This window comes from Engraulis encrasicolus, chromosome 1 (assembly GCF_034702125.1).
Source record: "Engraulis encrasicolus isolate BLACKSEA-1 chromosome 1, IST_EnEncr_1.0, whole genome shotgun sequence".
Classification (NCBI taxonomy): domain Eukaryota; kingdom Metazoa; phylum Chordata; class Actinopteri; order Clupeiformes; family Engraulidae; genus Engraulis; species Engraulis encrasicolus.
In genome coordinates this window covers 35,741,345-35,758,305 of record NC_085857.1, presented here as the reverse complement: position 1 = coordinate 35,758,305, position 16,961 = coordinate 35,741,345, and the positions used below count along the sequence as shown (strand labels likewise).

At 43.0% G+C, this 16,961-nt stretch overlaps 2 protein-coding genes and 1 long non-coding RNA gene across 3 annotated transcripts; all 3 read right to left on the bottom strand.

Annotated features, from left to right (window-relative positions):
• Positions 1–1,240: 1,240 nt before the first annotated feature.
• LOC134451112 (uncharacterized) lies at positions 1,241–4,373 on the bottom strand. Its single transcript, XR_010035187.1, has 3 exons — positions 4,054–4,373; positions 3,042–3,118; positions 1,241–2,612 (listed from the first exon to the last, which is right to left on the bottom strand). It is a non-coding gene; the product is annotated as an uncharacterized LOC134451112 (long non-coding RNA).
• A 1,811-nt stretch (positions 4,374–6,184) lies between these two features.
• On the bottom strand, positions 6,185–6,999 carry LOC134450919 (histone H1-like). The gene has a single exon (XM_063200975.1). The coding sequence runs from the start codon at positions 6,816–6,818 to the stop codon at positions 6,213–6,215; it is 606 nt and encodes a 201-aa protein (XP_063057045.1). The 5' UTR covers positions 6,819–6,999; the 3' UTR covers positions 6,185–6,212.
• Positions 7,000–13,691: 6,692 nt separating this feature from the next.
• LOC134451013 (histone H2A-like) lies at positions 13,692–14,093 on the bottom strand. The gene has a single exon (XM_063201120.1). It carries the CDS (start codon positions 14,072–14,074, stop codon positions 13,697–13,699), a length of 378 nt encoding a protein of 125 aa, XP_063057190.1. The 5' UTR covers positions 14,075–14,093; the 3' UTR covers positions 13,692–13,696.
• Between the last annotated feature and the right edge of the window lie 2,868 nt (positions 14,094–16,961).

Genomic DNA, 16,961 nt, shown 5'->3' with positions numbered 1-16,961 from the left:
CCTGACTATACCAGACATCATTTTTATCATTACCTCTGCCACATAATATGTGATTGAGTTTTGCAGTCTGTTTGTTCATCGCTGGGTGCACAGCTTGCCACTAAGGGGCGCCAAATCCTTACTTATTGCTGGAGACGCTACCACAAGGAGAGGACGGGAGGTGATGTCTTCTAAAAGGGCTGTGGTTAAGTAGCCTAAGCAATCAGCTGGTGCAACCCACTGTCTTAACACTGCCTCAAAATATCAGTTCTTGCAAGGCACGATTTACATGGTGAAATTAATGACATGTTGAGGCCAACAAGGCTTTATTTTATCAGTTAGAGGGACACTGTGCAGGAAATGGTCAAAAAGGGTACTGCAACTATGCTGCTCATTGTAACTGGGTTGCCTATTGCCAAATTTGATCTTTTCATGATAGTTTACTAAATAATAAACTCAGATTTTCTGTTATGGCCCAAGTACAGTCCTTTTTGCAGCTAAAAATGGCTATTTCTGGAAATTCAAAATGGCGGACAATGATGGAGGAGTACTGTATGTATGAAAAGTGCAATTTTTCCAGTCATAATGAATACTTAGAATTTGATGGTGGTGGTAAGTATTCATGAAAAAGGTAACATTAGTGAATGAGTAGCATGAATTCTGGAAATAAACAACTATAAATCTTGCAGTGTCCCTTTAATGACAGAGGTTTTAAAAAAAATAAATAAAAAAAACACACACACACACACACACCTTGCTTTCTGATCAGGCCTAGCCTAGAGAGAGAGAGTTTCCCTATTGCCAAGGCGGCCACCTTGACCTGAAAAGATAAAGATTCCCTGTTGTTAACGTAGGCCTAATTTCTAAAGATAGATATAGATACATATGCATGCCTGGTTTTAAATTAACAACCGGTCAAATGCTGGTGATAATTCAGGTTCTTAATTCATTCGGCAGTTATATTTTCTTTGTTTTGTTTTTACTTTGTTACAGTTTTTGCCTAGGCTACTGCTTAAACACTAAAGGCTGATGACCAAAGTAGCATATTGTTCAGTTGTTGGTACTATAACACATGCTGCTTTACCTTAATCAAAAGTCTAGCATTACACTTTCATACCAGCTTTGCAAAGCACTTGTTCCTTTACGCAACACACACACTCCGGCTGTCTGCACACAATTTTATACACAAGACACTTTGTTCAAAAGTAAATTCTCAGAGTGTCATTGTGAAAACACGTCTGTTAAAAAAAACAAAACGCACTGGATGTATGACGAGATTTAGACACAGACAATAAAACACATGCACTGTTTTCAACCATTTGATGATCTGGCTATTAGGCCCATGTCCCCCGGCGCTGTTGAGTTTCAGCAACTTCTGAATGTGTGCTCTGAGTATGGGGTTGAGTTTGATGTAGGCCTACAGTACAATGCAAAAAAGTGTTATGTTCAGGATCTTAAGTCTTTCCAACGTTTTACCTGTCAGGGCAATCACTGTGTGTCAAGCAGTACAAAATATCTTGGGCATAGTATCGCTGACAAGTTGGAAGATGATGCTGACATGTAGGCCTACAGACAGGGACAAGTGTAGTGTATGCCAAACATGTTTGTAAGATTTCAAGAAGGTTACACAGGCCTGCACAAATAGTCAAAATGTCATCAACATGTTTTAATCAACCTGGAATTACATTACTCAAAATTTTGAAGCATTTTAACCTTCTTATTGCACGTTCAACATGAATTCGGACATTGGCGAGACGGCGGGTTCCTGTGACTTCATGTTCTGATAGTTGTGTACATCCACGTGTAAATGCTGGAATAGCCAATGTCACTCCTGGAGGAAGAACATCTCCAATTGTGTATCCCCGGTCTGTCAAAATCTGATCACCAGAAATCCACAGTTTAAGATAAAAGTGTCACTAGCTCTGCCACCAAACAGTTTTGACACATACATCACAAAACCATTGGGGGCTATGCAATAGAGGACTTTGTAGGTGTTGTGATGCTTATAGTTGCTGTATGTTTTTGCTCTTTTCCCCAAGTTCTTCGGTCTTTGGACAAATATTTCAGTGCAATCTATGATGCATGTTGCATTGGGATAGTGTTCAAGAACACTTGAGGGTCTTACTCTATTCAGAGTGTCTCGAGGGAGCCAAAAAATAAGATTTTCCCTTGTGAAATTGGCAAGTGTTGCTCTCCACATTGCGGACATATCACAGGCTGTAGCCAAGCCGAAGCCTCATTAGGACCAGCACTTAGCTGTTCATGGACTGGTAATTTGAACGTCTTCGACTGTGGAAGAAAGCCAATGATGGTGTTCAAAAGTTGCCAAAAGCTGATGATGTCTAGTCCAGTGTAAAGTTTTGACACTTTATCATCCATGTCATGATCTGACAGTGATGGTGTAGGAACGGTTTGTGTGCTTGCATCTTTTGTTGACTTCATCGAACAACAATCATGATCACTACGCTCTGGCCACTGAGTGCCAACATCACATTGGTGTGGAGACAGACTATCCTCCAAGCTATGCCCTACTTCGGTGTCAGAATCTGTCACAGGAGGCTCATCACATGGTCTCTCTGTTGGGGGCTGGAGACATCTCCTCTTTGGGGTGGTCTTCCACATGACGGTGCTTTCTGAGAATAAATATAAGAAGGAACAAAAAACACCAACAGCTTTTAAAAACAGTTAATTACAACGCCACTGTCCTACAGAACACTTTAAATCTCACTTCACATTGCTTTATATTACAATTAGCAGATGTAAACTCTTGCATGGAATAATAAGACACAAGTGTTGAAAGGCAATTTAGGTACATAAAAGCAGTGGCTTAAGGAGAGAAAGCATAACAACTAAGAGTCAAGAACTAAGTTAAGAAAATGTGTGTGTGTGTTTTTTTATTATTATTATTTTTTTTTTTTTTTAGCCTAGATTAAAAAGTAGTGGCAGATGGGAGAGAGTCTAACGTCTGGAGGCAAATCGCTCCAAAAGTACTTTAACAACATATGGTTAAGGTAATTAAGAAAAAAGCACTTAAGTTATTTGTTATATACATGTAAACTTACACTATATTCATATCCCATATTATGGGATATGGGTGTTCCTGCGTTGGTCTGCCGTCAGGGAAGTGTACTCCACACACCTAAGGTGGGAATAAGATGAGATAAAAAAAATATAATTGGCTGTTACACATGAAACAGAAAATTATCTTTGCCATGGCTGCAGTCATTCTCACAGACATTAGACAAAATACAGGACAAAGCAAGACATGTACACTGAGGTTGGATAGCGAAAAGTATCTTTTGTTGAGGAAGGGTTATTTTCAGTCTGGGTGTAATTTTCAGTCTGGGTGTTGGGGGACATGTCCATAGGCCTACCACTTTTGAGATGAACCTAGCTTGTCCCCACCACTTTATTTCCAATAGAATGGCAAACATTATTACAAATACAAACATGCTGGTCGATTTATGAGATGAAAATAAAATTGGGCTAGGTTATGGACAAAACAAAAGCTACCAAAACCTAGCCTGACTTCTTATTAAAGTCAGTCACACAACCTGGCTAGCTTTGCCAAAACTCCGCTAGCATAACAAAAGAATTAGCTAAATTGCCAGGGTCACATTTCCATTTCAAAGGGCACACATACACAAATAATCGTAAATAAACACAGAAATGTACCATGGCACACAGCACAGATAACCATGGGGCTCATGGTGCTACCAAAACCTAGCCTGACTTCTTATTAAAGTCAGTGTAACCTGGCTAGCCTTGCCAAAACTCCGCTAGCATAACAAAATAATTAGCTAAGTTGCCAGGGTCACATTTTCATTTCAAAGGGCACACATACACAAATAAACGAAAATAAGCACACAAATGTACCATGACACACAGCACAGATAACCATGGGGCTCATGGTGCTCTTCCCAATCCTGGGGAAACTTAGGTATTAATGAAAGAATGCTAAATAATAGTAACTAGCGTTAGCTAGCCAAGCTAAATAATTGTTGCCACCAGTTTACATAGACACTGGCTTACAATACTTAACTACACTAACCACCTAGAAATAAAAATACATACCCTTGAATACTTGTTTGGGGGCAAAGTCCTTTCGGTGTACGTTTTTAATCCACATCTTGCGAATGTCTTCATCCTCAGCACGGCCGGGGAAGCGGTGTACACCGTAGGGCACACAACATGGACAATCCTCTTTAAACTGTGGACTATGAAGCGCACATACGCTCTTTTTCCACATTTTTAGCTTTCTGCTGTTATTGTTACATCCGATTACGGCACACGTTAGTCCAGATCCAGACATATTTGTACAAAGATGATGTGAAAGTCAGTAACTTCATACGCTTCCGAGTTTACGTCAGGGAGCACTTCAGTAATGGCTCTACTTCCAGTTATGTATACAGATCTATGGTGGCTTCGCATTAGTAGCCTGCTCTGCGTAATAGAAGCGCAATGTCTTCAACCTTACGCTCGAACGCCGACTGATGTGATTGGCTGAGCACATTTGTGTGTCAAATACCGTCAGGACAGTCTCAAAAATCCACACACAAATACAATGGAAGTCACAAATATGTATAGGGCTTGCGAATATATGTAGACCGGTTTGCAAATTAATAGAACTGCGCTGGCATTTGTGAATGGGGTTACATTCATTTGTGCATCATGAATTATATTTGTGAATGTTGTTACATTTGTTTGTGGATCATGAAATGTATGAATTATATTTGCGAATGTTATTACATTTGTTTTTGGATCACGAAATATATTGGTGAGTGGTGTGACATTCATTTCTTAATAATGATACTGATCTCTCTCCATACTTTTGCCTCTTCCGCTCATGTTTTAAGATTTGTCATAGATTTCGAGAAATCGGATACTTGTCTTTCCACCTCAGGCCGCTATATATCCACGACTGGGGAGGCAACCTAAAGCCTCAGTGGTTGAAGCTGTAAGCTTTGGAGCCAATCACTGGGTAGTCAACATCGTGACGTTGTTGGGGAACTTATGGTGCGTTCCCCAGGATTGGGAGATGGGATGTTGCTGACCTCCTACTTGCTGAAATGCATTGGAACGCCTGTTGAAGCGGAATGTTCAAGTCGCGAGCTGGGGCAAAAGTGAAGCAGACCGACTTGGTCCCATTGACAATAGTGATGTCATCACAGCAATGGCAGCGCACAGTGTTAGGAATAGTTTATGTTGCACATTACTCAGCAATCACCATTCTATTGACAAATAGAGTTGATTTGGACAGGTTAACAGTTGCAAAACCGCCCATGAACCTTTCTAAGGTGATGTTATTGGCACTGCCTCTTTCAAAGATGAAATGCGGCTACATGAAAAAAGCATGGTGTTGTTTACACCTCATTGTTTACATTGCTGACATCTTAGAGAAGTGGATATGTATTTTTGTCCCTCCATGTTTGTAGTTTGGTTGGCTTGCTGGTTGGAACGCTTTCAAGTGGGAGGTAGCTGCCTTCTTGTTGCCTACTAGGAAGCTCCTACCTCTGGGGAATGCACCATCAAAAGGCGCTCTTTCCCCCTTCTCCCCAAAACCACATATTCCTTTTTTTGGGCAAATAATATAAGCCATGAAATTAAAGTAAAAGCATATATGTTTGACGACGGGATTTCATACAGCCCACCATGCGCGTTGTTATGTCCTCTGTTCTCTGAGGTGTTTATCTAATAAAGTACACTTACAGATGTAATTACTACCCTGTAACATAGATTATTTGTAGTGCCATACTACTAGTGTTGTAATTACACATATAAGTACTTCTATTGTACAACTCTGTTGCAACTTGTTGCCTATCCCACTAGAAACAAACAGCTCGAGTCATGCGTTCATTACGCATTTTTCTAAAGCTTCCAAAAATATAGACAATTAGCTATAAACAACATGTTATGTGCTTGTACAGATGCGTGTGCATGTTCATAACTAACCATTATGTTATAGCGTGTGGCTGGATTCAGCCGTTGTATCGTCATGGCAGTAGCGGCAGGGCTGTGAGTGGGGCCTCGGTGATTTTGGAAACAATGAATGAGGTTTGTTGTGAAACATGGCGCAAATCATGCTTGGCAGCCGACCGGTCGTTCATTCATGTCAAACCTTGTCATGAGACAGTACTGATGCGTGCATTTCATTGGAACACGTGCAATTAATGAGGGAATTGGGTGGCTCTTAGAAGAGCCTTTTGTCTGAGAAACAACAGCCTAAAATGAATTTACTTCTTCTTAGGGGCTGCCTTCTTGGGCTTGGCTGCTTTAGGTTTAGCAGCCTTGGGCTTGGCTGCCTTAGCCTTCTTCGGGCTCTTTGCTGCCTTCTTGGGAGCCGCGGGCTTCTTTGCCTTCTTAGGGCTCTTTGTAGCCTTCTTGGGGGCGGCGGGCTTCTTAGCCTTCTTCGGTGACTTCTTGGCGGCGGCTGGCTTTTTGGCTGCTGCCTTCTTGGGCTTTTTTGCTGCTGCGGGCTTCTTGGCAGCTGGCTTTTTGGCCGCTGGCTTCTTGACTGCCTTCTTCTTGGGCTCTGCCGCCTTCTTGGCTAACTTGAAGGATCCGGACGCACCGACTCCTTTAGTCTGGACAAGGGTGCCTTTAGTGACTAGTCCTCTGACTGCCACTTTGACACGAGCCTTGTTCTTCTCCACATCGTATCCGCCAGCGGAGAGCGCCTTCTTCAGAGCGGCAAGGGACACTCCCTTCTTCTCCTTGGAGGCAGCGATTGCTTTCACAATCAACTCGCCAACACTTGGACCAGCCTTCTTGGGCCTGGGTGCTTTCTTCTTGGGTGTCTTTGCCGGTGCGGCAGCGGGGGCTGGAGCAGCGTCTGCCATTCTCGTTGAGTTTCTCCAACACAGAGTTTCTCTACTCAGTAAATGACTGGATGAGTCAGTGGGCAGTACTTAACATCGACATGAGAGCCGTAGAGTCTCAACTAAGCGAGCTCGTCGACTCTTTGTCTGTACTAGCAAATCGCTTGTGTTTTCTGCTCTCGGTTTATGGCAAAATATGTAAAGAATGAAACCACTTTTGGGTGCATCAACAAGTCCCCTGTTAAAGTAAACAGTTCGATGTTCACAGAAGCATAAACAAAGTGCCTCTCTGTCCGTTTCTGGTGTTTGAACTTGCCCCCAACTTCAATAGTGCCGGTGGAGTTATGGGGACTTGTGTCTGTTTTGTCATGGAAACTTGGGATTTTCAGAGTTTTCCAGATATCACACGTTGTCTTCGAAGCCCATGTGATCAAATTCACAATTTCGTCTATCCAACGAAAAAGTAATAACTTGCTTACGCCTTCTGTATTACTCTAGAACAGGGGTACTCAATTAAAAGTCCCAGAGGGCCAGTTTTCAAAATTCCTCCCAATAAAGGGCCGGGCCGGGCTGACACGAGACGACCCCCACCAAAAAATAAATAAATAAAAAAATAAAAATAAATGATAAGGCCTTTGTAATCACAAAACACACGCACTCACACCCACAGCAGATATTTAGTTTCCAGTGACAGGATGGGAGAACATTTCTTTCATAAAGGGCCTGCATTTTTCTGGAGCACTGTGGGGTGAGGTGCCTGCATTGCTGTCATTGCCACCCACCCTTCAGTATTTTTTTTTTAATGACATAAGATTATCTTTTTTAAATGACATAAGATTAGCCTATATTTGCAGACTACATTCATAAACATTTATTTCTTAGTGAGAAAACCAATAAGCCTGAAGATAACACTTTTCAAACAAATGTTGCTTATTATGACTTTGTTTATGCAGCTCTCACATGCATAATGAGAATCAGATGCAATAATGGACCCAACAAAGAGGACACATAGATAGGAGGACACCAGGTTTTGCCAACAAGAACATGGCACATTGATCCGATGTTGATTAAATGCAACAGCCAATAATAAATCATCAAGTTGCTCATAACTTTGTTTGAAATCTTATGAGGGGCTTAGCTTTCCAAACGAACTATTTGGGGACTGTTTAAAAGTGTGAAAAGTTTATCAAGCAATTCGTTTTTAAGTAGGCTACCCCTAGTTAGCTGCCAGCAGAGCTCAAACACAATTTGCCTTCATTTGTGTTAGCAACTAGCTACAGCTAGTGCTAAACCAATTCGAAGTCCTAACACACTGTATGCAATGAAATGTGGACCATTACTTTCAAAAACGAGGCAAAGAGAACTTTGTAAATAATTTATTTACAAGTTCTGCCGTACTTCCCTTCAGTAGTCTACCTCACAACAGCCTCTGCCACCCTCACAGTCACTTCTGTTTGGAGCCTGCAGGGAGAAACTGATTGAGGGGGCGGAGACACGGCACGCATCTTCCTAGCGTCTGTGGCGCGATTTCAAAATAAGAGCCGGCAGCGCGATCGGACCAAAAAAAATTTTTTTTTTTTCAAAATTATTCGAGGGCCGCTATTTGAGTATGGGGGCTCTAGAAATAGCATGTTTTGGACTGCGTAAAACACAGTCCCTTGCGTGCCCAACTGGCCATACCCGTATAGTCATTAGGAACCTTAGGGCAAAAAAGAAGCTCAGATGTGCCACTAAAGTAACCATTGAGACTTTTGCCATGTTTGCCATGTTTCAACTTGGTAAACAAATGTGTGTTTGATGTTTTAACCTGTGTGATGATGTTGCCTTCTCCGCTTTATGATCTATAACCATCATCATGCACTAAAGAATGGACGGCAAGGCTAAGCACAAACGTGGTATACACACAATTCTTGGTCTCGGCCTTTTCATTTCACCTTGGGAAACAGCACAAGGACTGCAATTCACTATGCCTCACCACGCAGTGACATCAAACTATGGCATTTTACTTCATAACAATGCCTGGGTGGTTTCATTTTCTGTCCATCTTTACCATCATGTCCCCAATGTTATGCAACATGCACCAGGAGGGAGATAAAATAGCCTACATATCCACTTTTCTAAGATGTCAGCAATGTAAAAAATGAGGTATAAACAAGACCATGCATTTTTTTTTTCATGTAGCCACATTTCATCTTTGAAGGAGGCAATGCCAATAACTACACCTTGAAAAGGTTCATGCAACTGTTAACCTGTCCAAATCAACTCTATTTGGCCATAGAATGGTGATTGCTGATGCTACATTCCCCAGAGGTAGGAGCTTCCTAGTAAGCAACAAGAAGGCAGCTACCTCCCACTTGAAAGCGTTCCAACCAGCAAGTCAAACAAACTACAAACATGGAGGGACAAAAACTACATATCCACTTCTCAAAGATGTCAGCAATGTAAACAACATCATGCGTTATTTTCATTTAGCCGCATTTCATCTTTGAAAATATGCAATGTCAATATAACTACACCTTAGAAAAGTTAACAGGCTGTTTTGCAACCGTTAACCAACTTTATTTGTCCATAGAATGGTGATGTGCAACATAAACTATTCCTAACACTGTGCGCTGCCATTGCTGTGATGACATCACGATAGTCAATGGGGCGAAGTCGGTTTGCTTCGCTTTTGCCCCAGCTCGCGACTTGAACATTCCGCTTCAACAGGCGTTCCAATGCATTTCAGCAAGTAGGAGGTCAGAAACATCCCATCTCCCAGCCCTGGGGAATGCACCATTACAAACTGAGGCCGCTCTGTGAGGTAATCAGTGATCCAGGTTACCAGGCCAGGCTGCACTCCAATCCGCACCAATTCTCTCTCAGCAGCATTTCAGCAAGTAGTAGGTCAGAAACATCCCATCTCCCAGCCCTGGGGAACGCACCATTATAATGAAGCAATCTCCCACAAATAATGTACAGCTTTAATATTGAACTTGGAACCCTTTACCAAATTAATATATGCATTTTGCACAAAAAAAAGAAAAGATGATTCCCCCCTTATCTCTATGGGGTAGCTTTAAAGTAGCCCATGCAACAGCTTTAACATTGAACGTGGAACCCTTTACCAAAATAGTAGGCCTATCTGAATTTTGATATTTGTAGGCCTATACTGAGCATCCATATAACATTCCGGTAACACTTTACTTTACGTAGAGCCCATATCTATAGCGCATTTATAACAAATTATAATGCACATTATAATTACTTACAACCAGGGCTCGAGTTGTAGGGGGATGGGGGTGGATGCCATCCCCCCAATAATGAAAATGATCTAAAATCATCCCCCTTAATGAAAATGGTGAAAAATCATCCCCCTCAAGAATAGGCCTCCCTTCTTCACATATTGTGTTAAAATTGCACTTTTAACAACTACATTCTCAAAATTTTCCCGGGGGAGAAACCCCCGAACCCCCAATAATCACAATCCATCTCTGACCAGCCCCCCTGCTCTGATTTTACAACTCCACCACGGCTTACAACTTATCATGACTACACTCATAATGCTTCATGATGCTTTATATTAATAGTTATGAATAACCATGAATCTAGCTCATAATGATTTATAAATCCAAGGGTGCACATGAGTGCTCATGACTGGCTATAAACTACAGGCTGCCTGATGGGGCTTATAGTACATTATGAGTAGCTATACCCCTCTATGCACAGACCTGTATGATAAACTGTCATAAGAGCTCATAAGATGCTATAATGTTCCATGTGAGATCATAAGTTGTCAATGTATGCTCTAAGTAAAGTGAAGGAAGTTCATATGGATGCATCTATAATGCACTGTATAATGCACATCTATAATGCATCATAATGTACTGTAAGCCCCATCAGGCAGCCTGTAGTTTATATCCAGTCACAAACACTCATAACACCCTTGGATTTATAAAGTACTATAAGGTATAAGGATTCATCGTTATTCATTACTGTTAACATAAAACATCATGAAACATCATGGGTGTAGTTGTAATGCGTTACGTAATGGATAATGTTATGGATAATATTATGGATAATCAGCTACACCACCTTCAGTAACCAGCTGAGTCTGTTCAGCCACAGTCTCCGTGCTATCACCTGCAGGACAGACAGGCTAAGGAGGTCCTTTGTCCCATGGGCCATTCAACTGTTTAACAGTATACAGAAGGACACTAACAATGACATCATTATTGGACTGCCTGAGATGCCAGAGCTGGCCCGATTGGGAAACCTCTTGGCATGTGTGTGTCTCTGTGTGTCTGTATGTGTATTTATATAGCTACTTGAAACCTGAATTCCCCCCTTTGGATCAATAAAGTTTCTCTACTCTACTCTACTCTAATGTGCATTATAATTTGTTATAAATGCGCTCATAATGCGCTATAGATATGGGCTTCATAGAAAGTGTTACCAAAAGGAATAGGCTATATACATATATCGATGTATGGGGGGGCTCATTCATCAATATTTTCAAAACTCTCTGATACAACACAAAGCAGAGGGTGAAGTAAGCCTACGTATGTGAAAAAAGGATTGCAGATATTGTTCTCTCTGTATCTCCCACTCTCAAAAACATAGGCTATATAAACAGAAATTCACAGGCAGGGTGAGGGGAACATGAGGGTGAATAAGATATGATTGGTTTTCCTTTTTTTCCTTATGTCTATATGCCTGGGTCAGATGAAAATCCGGTAGAGAAGGGGCTGTGTTTGCTCGAATCGTCACGAAATGAAAAGGGAAGTCATCAGTGTGCGTTTCAATCTTTCTTTGCATTGAACTTTTACATTTTGAGTCTGCATATGGCTTAAATAGATTGGTGTAAGATTTGAATGCAAACCTATGGAGAATATCATGATCTGCTTCAGTAGTTGCAGTGCATGTTGACATGCATGTTTCTTTTAGATGTAGCCTATTTCAGATTACCAATGTTGTTAAAACTGGGAACACTGATGAAGGGCTAGACCCGAAACGTTTGTCCCCTGTCTGTCGGTTTTATTTACATTTTTTCGGCTTTGTTTAATAATTTTTTTTGATTTTGCATCCAGCTCCAGTGTGCGACTCCTTTCTTCCTTTTATCATACTGCTCTTGGAATTACACACCGAGCGATACGCACAGGATAAGACATTGGCGCGGACGCCACCCCACCATTACTATTCAGATTACCAATGTTGACAGCATCCATGCATCCCCAAACCATGTCAGTCTCACTACCATGCTTGGCTTTTGATAGGATACACTTTTTTTGTAAAACTCACTTGTTTACCACCACACATGCTTAACACCATCTAAAGTATATTTGTTTATCTTCGTGTCTTCAGATGGGTGAGCGGTTAGGGCGTCAGACTTGCATCCCAGAGGTTGGGAGGACGTAATTAACCAGTGCTCTCCCCCATCCTCCTCCATGACTGAGGTACCCTGAGCATGGTACCGTCCCACTGCACTGCTCCCCGTGGGGCGCCACTGAGGGCTGCCCCCTTGCACGGGTGAGGCATAAATGCAATATCGTTGTGTGCAGTGTTCACTTGTGTGCTGTGGAGTGCTGTGTCACAATGACAATGGGAGTTGGAGTTTCCCAATGAGCTTTTTATTTTTTTTTTAATTACACGACATGGTTCCAGTGATCCATATACTTGGTCTGTTCATCTCTCTTGAGACCAAGATAAACAAATTTGCTTTAGATGGTGTCAAGCATGTGTAGTGGTAAACAAGTGAGTTTTACACAAAAAAGTGTATCCTATCAAAAGCCAAGCATGGTAGTGGGACTGACATGGTTTGGGGATGCATGAATGCTGTCAACATTGGCAATCTGAAATACACCTAAAAGAAACATGCATGTCAACATGCACTGTGATTACTGAAGCGGATCATGATATTCTCCATAGGATTGCATTCAAATCTCACACCAATCTATTTAAGCCAGATGCAGACTCAAAATGTAAAAGTTCAATGCAAAGAAAGGTTGAAACGCACACTGATGACCTCCCTTTTCATTTCGTTTCATTTCAAGACGATTCGAGCCAACACAGCCCCTTCTCTACCGGATTTTAATCTGGGGTGTACTCACTTTTGTGAGTACATGTTCAAACATTAATGGCTGTATTTTTTTTCTGAGTGAACAAGAAATTTAAGCGGTTAAATAAGTTGTTAAAAGGACACTAATCATTGTGTCAAAGTGAAATTTCTGTAATGCTTTCCATTGAAAATATTTACTCAAAAATCTGCAAAAACTGTGAGGGGTGTATTCACTTCCGTGATATACTAGATCACTTATTTTCAGCACTATTTTAGTACAATAAGGTCTGCTATTTACCCTTTTAAAAAACTTGAGCCTAAATGCTCGCTATAGGCCTATACATGCACTTTTTGTAACTTTTTTGTAACGCAGGTGCTTTAAGTTAATCTGACTAGAATATGGTGCTCGTATTACTTCGTTGAACGTAATTTGTGTCGTTAAAAAGTGCGGGAAATTGTCAGTGTGCAATGAGGGCAAACTAACGTTGGTGGGTAGTGTGTTCTTTGAGACAGACGGAATGTCCCCCTATTTCAAAAGTAACCAATCATCGTCTCTGAAAAGGGAGGGAAATGGCTCATCGTTCGTCTGTTGTCAGAAAACACTCGGGATGTCTATGCGCCTTTGTACTTTTCTTTTCATCCACATGACCTTCCTGGTTATCTAAATGTCAAGGAAAATGAAGAGTGTAGAGTAGACCTACTGTTATCACGATAACCATGATAATACAGCACGTCCAGTATACTTTAAGTACAAGGTGGCCCCTTGTGATTTTACCGTATCTACATGTCACAAAGTGGAAAATAAGCTTTTTTGAGAAAAGGTGGGTGGCTCTTAAAAGAGCCTTTGTGGATTGGGCCAAATTTACTTGGACTTCTCGGTCTTCTTGGGCAGGAGTACAGCCTGGATGTTGGGCAGCACACCACCCTGAGCGATGGTAACGCCACCGAGCAGTTTGTTCAACTCCTCGTCGTTACGCACGGCCAGTTGCAGATGACGAGGGATAATGCGACTCTTCTTGTTGTCACGAGCGGCGTTACCAGCCAACTCCAGGATCTCAGCGGTCAAGTACTCGAGCACTGCAGCCATGTAGACGGGTGCACCAGCCCCCACGCGCTGAGCATAGTTGCCTTTACGCAGCAGCCTGTGCACACGACCGACGGGGAACTGCAGACCAGCCCTTGATGAACGAGTCTTTGCCTTCGCCCTGGCCTTGCCACCAGTTTTCCCTCTTCCGCTCATGTTTGAAGCTTTGTCTTGGATTTCGAGAAATTGAGTACCGATCTCCACACCTCAGGCCACTATATATACACGACTGGGGAGGCAACCTAGAGCCCGCGTGGCTGAAGCTGTAAGCTTTGGAGCCAATCACTGGGTAGTCAGCACAGTGACGTTGTTGGGGAACTCAAAAGGCGCTCTTTCCCCCTTCTCCCCAAATTCACATAGGTCTCTTCCTTTTTTGGCAAATATTATACTTTACGCCATGAAATTAAAGTAAAAGCATGTATGTTTGACGACGGAATTTCATACAGCCCACCATGCGTGTTGTTATGTCCTCTGTTCCCTGAGGTGTATCTAATAAAGTAGAAGTACACTTGTAATAAAAGTAAATAAGAAGGAATGTCCACACTTTGGATCCCGTTGTGTCAGCCAACTTTTACTGAAGTGCTCACCATCACTACATGTATTCGACTGCCTTACGTACACCGTGGTGACGTCAGCTAACCTTCAGACACAACGCAGGGGTAGATACGTATTACGTAACATACATATTCCATGACATCTCCCCCTTTTAAAGTTCTTTTACAGTATTAACCTTGGGCGTCACATTTATAGATGCTATCCCATTTACTGTGTAACTTAAGCATTTAAACAGGACTTTGATGAAAAGTAACACTTACTGATGTTTAACCAAACATAACTGTTGCAGTGTCTAAACGCAGACTGCAGTGTATTAAATGATAAATGTATCTCCCATTGTTACTATACCGTAGCCATGGAGAACGTGCTGCTAAAACTTTCTTCTGTTAACAGTAAGCAACACAATCATTTTCATTGGTGTACATTCTGGAACTCTTTTCACATATACACATGAAATCACATTAATCAGTGTACATTCTGGAACTCTTTTCACATACACACAGGGAATCACATTAATCAGTGTACATTCTGGAACTCTTTTCACATATACACATGAAATCACATTAATCAGTGTACATTCTGGAACTCTTTTCACATACACACAGGAAATCCCATTAATCAGTGTACATTCTGGAACTCTTTTCAGGTTAATTCTTGAACTCTTTTTCAACTTACCACTTCTTCCCCTCTTTTTTTTTTTTTCTGTTTTGTTTTGTTGTTGAAATTACCGTTCACAAGTCCAGTCTCTGGACAGGCCTGCTCGCTCTGCCCGACCTGGTCAGTATCGGGCCTTCAGTAGCAGTGCCGACAATGCCGGCCGCAGAAGAGTCCACAGGCTGTGCTGGACTCGCCGGCTGGCGCTCTGGTGCAGGGCTCTGTGCACCCGACGCTGGTGACTCTGCAACAGGTACCACCTGAAGGTGGCGACGGTTGCGCCGATGTGTTGCTCCCTGGTCCGTCTCGATGATGTATGACCGTGGTGTGACGGTCTCCGCGGCCACCGAGGCTGGGGTGGTCCAAGACTTCTGGCTGTCCAGTCTAGTGAGGACACGGTCCCCCGGTCGTAGTGGCGGGAGATCTCTCACGCCATGGCGCTGGTTGTAGTAGTGTGCTTGTTTCTTTTTCTCCGCTGCGTCTTTGGCTGCAACTACCTGCTTGCTGGGCCACTTGGGCTGCAGGTTTCTGTCTATGGATGGCAATGTGGTGCGGATCTTACGACCCATCAGGAGTTCGGCTGGTCTCACCCCTGTGCTACTGCATGGAGTGGCTCTGTAACACATCAGGGCTAAAAGGGGGTCTTTTTGTTTCAGGATGCTTTTTGCAATTTGCACTGCTCTTTCAGCGTGCCCGTTCCCCTGAGGGTGGTGTGGGCTGGATGTGACATGTGTGAAGTCTAGTTCTCGAGCCAAGTCTTTGAACTCCTCACTAGAAAATTGGGGCCCATTGTCGCTGATCACTTCCTCTGCTATGCCATAACGGGCAAAGGTGCCTTTCAACTTTGTGGCTACCTGGGAGCTGGTGGTGGTGGGCATGTGCAGAATTTCGATAAATCTGGAATAGTAATCAGAAATGACAAGGTAGCTCTGTTTGTTGTGTTCACACAAGTCAATTCCTATTCTTTTCCATGGCCTGTCTGGAAGAGGCGTGGACACCAGGGGCTCCTTTGACTGGGCCCTGCGATGCTCTCTGCAATGGTGGCAGTTCAGGACTCTCTCTTTGATTTTGGCTGAGATGCCCGGCCACCAGACGGAGGCGTTCGCTCTGTCACGGCATTTAGTCAACCCCTGATGACCGTCGTGGATGCGTTCTATTATGTCAGCTCTTAGTTTCTCCGGAATTACTATCCTATTGCCTCTGACCACTAGGCCCTGGTAGACTGACAGTTCACCTCTCATAGAGTAGTACTCGCTGACAGTGGGGTGAGCCTGGCTTGCGTGATCGGGCCACCCCGACTGTATGTATCGGGCCACGACTTGTAGCGTGTCGTCTGCGGCGGTGGCGGCTCTGATTTGGTCCATTCTCCGATCTGTGGCTGGCATGTTGTCGATGATGGATGCCACGTAGCATTCGACATCTGCATTCATGTCGCCCGCCTCTGGTGTGCCACCAATAGGACTCCTGGATAGAGTGTCCGACATGACGAGGGTTTTCCCTGGTGCGTACTCGGCGGTGGGATTGAACCTCATCAGTCGCATCAGTAGCCTCTGGCAGCGAATGGGGACGGTATCCAGGTCTTTAGAGTTCATCAGTGGGACGAGAGGTTTGTGGTCTGTGATTAACCTAAACCCCTCTAGGCCTTGTAAGTACTTCCCAAACCGTTCACAGGCCCAGACGCTCGCCAGGCATTCTTTTTCGATCTGGGCGTACCTGGTTTCTGCCTCGCCGAGACGTCGTGAACAGTAGGCAACCGGCTTCCACCCTTCACTGTGCTGTTGCATTAGTACACCCCCGATGCCGTAACTGCTTGCGTCTGCCGAGACAGCTGTGG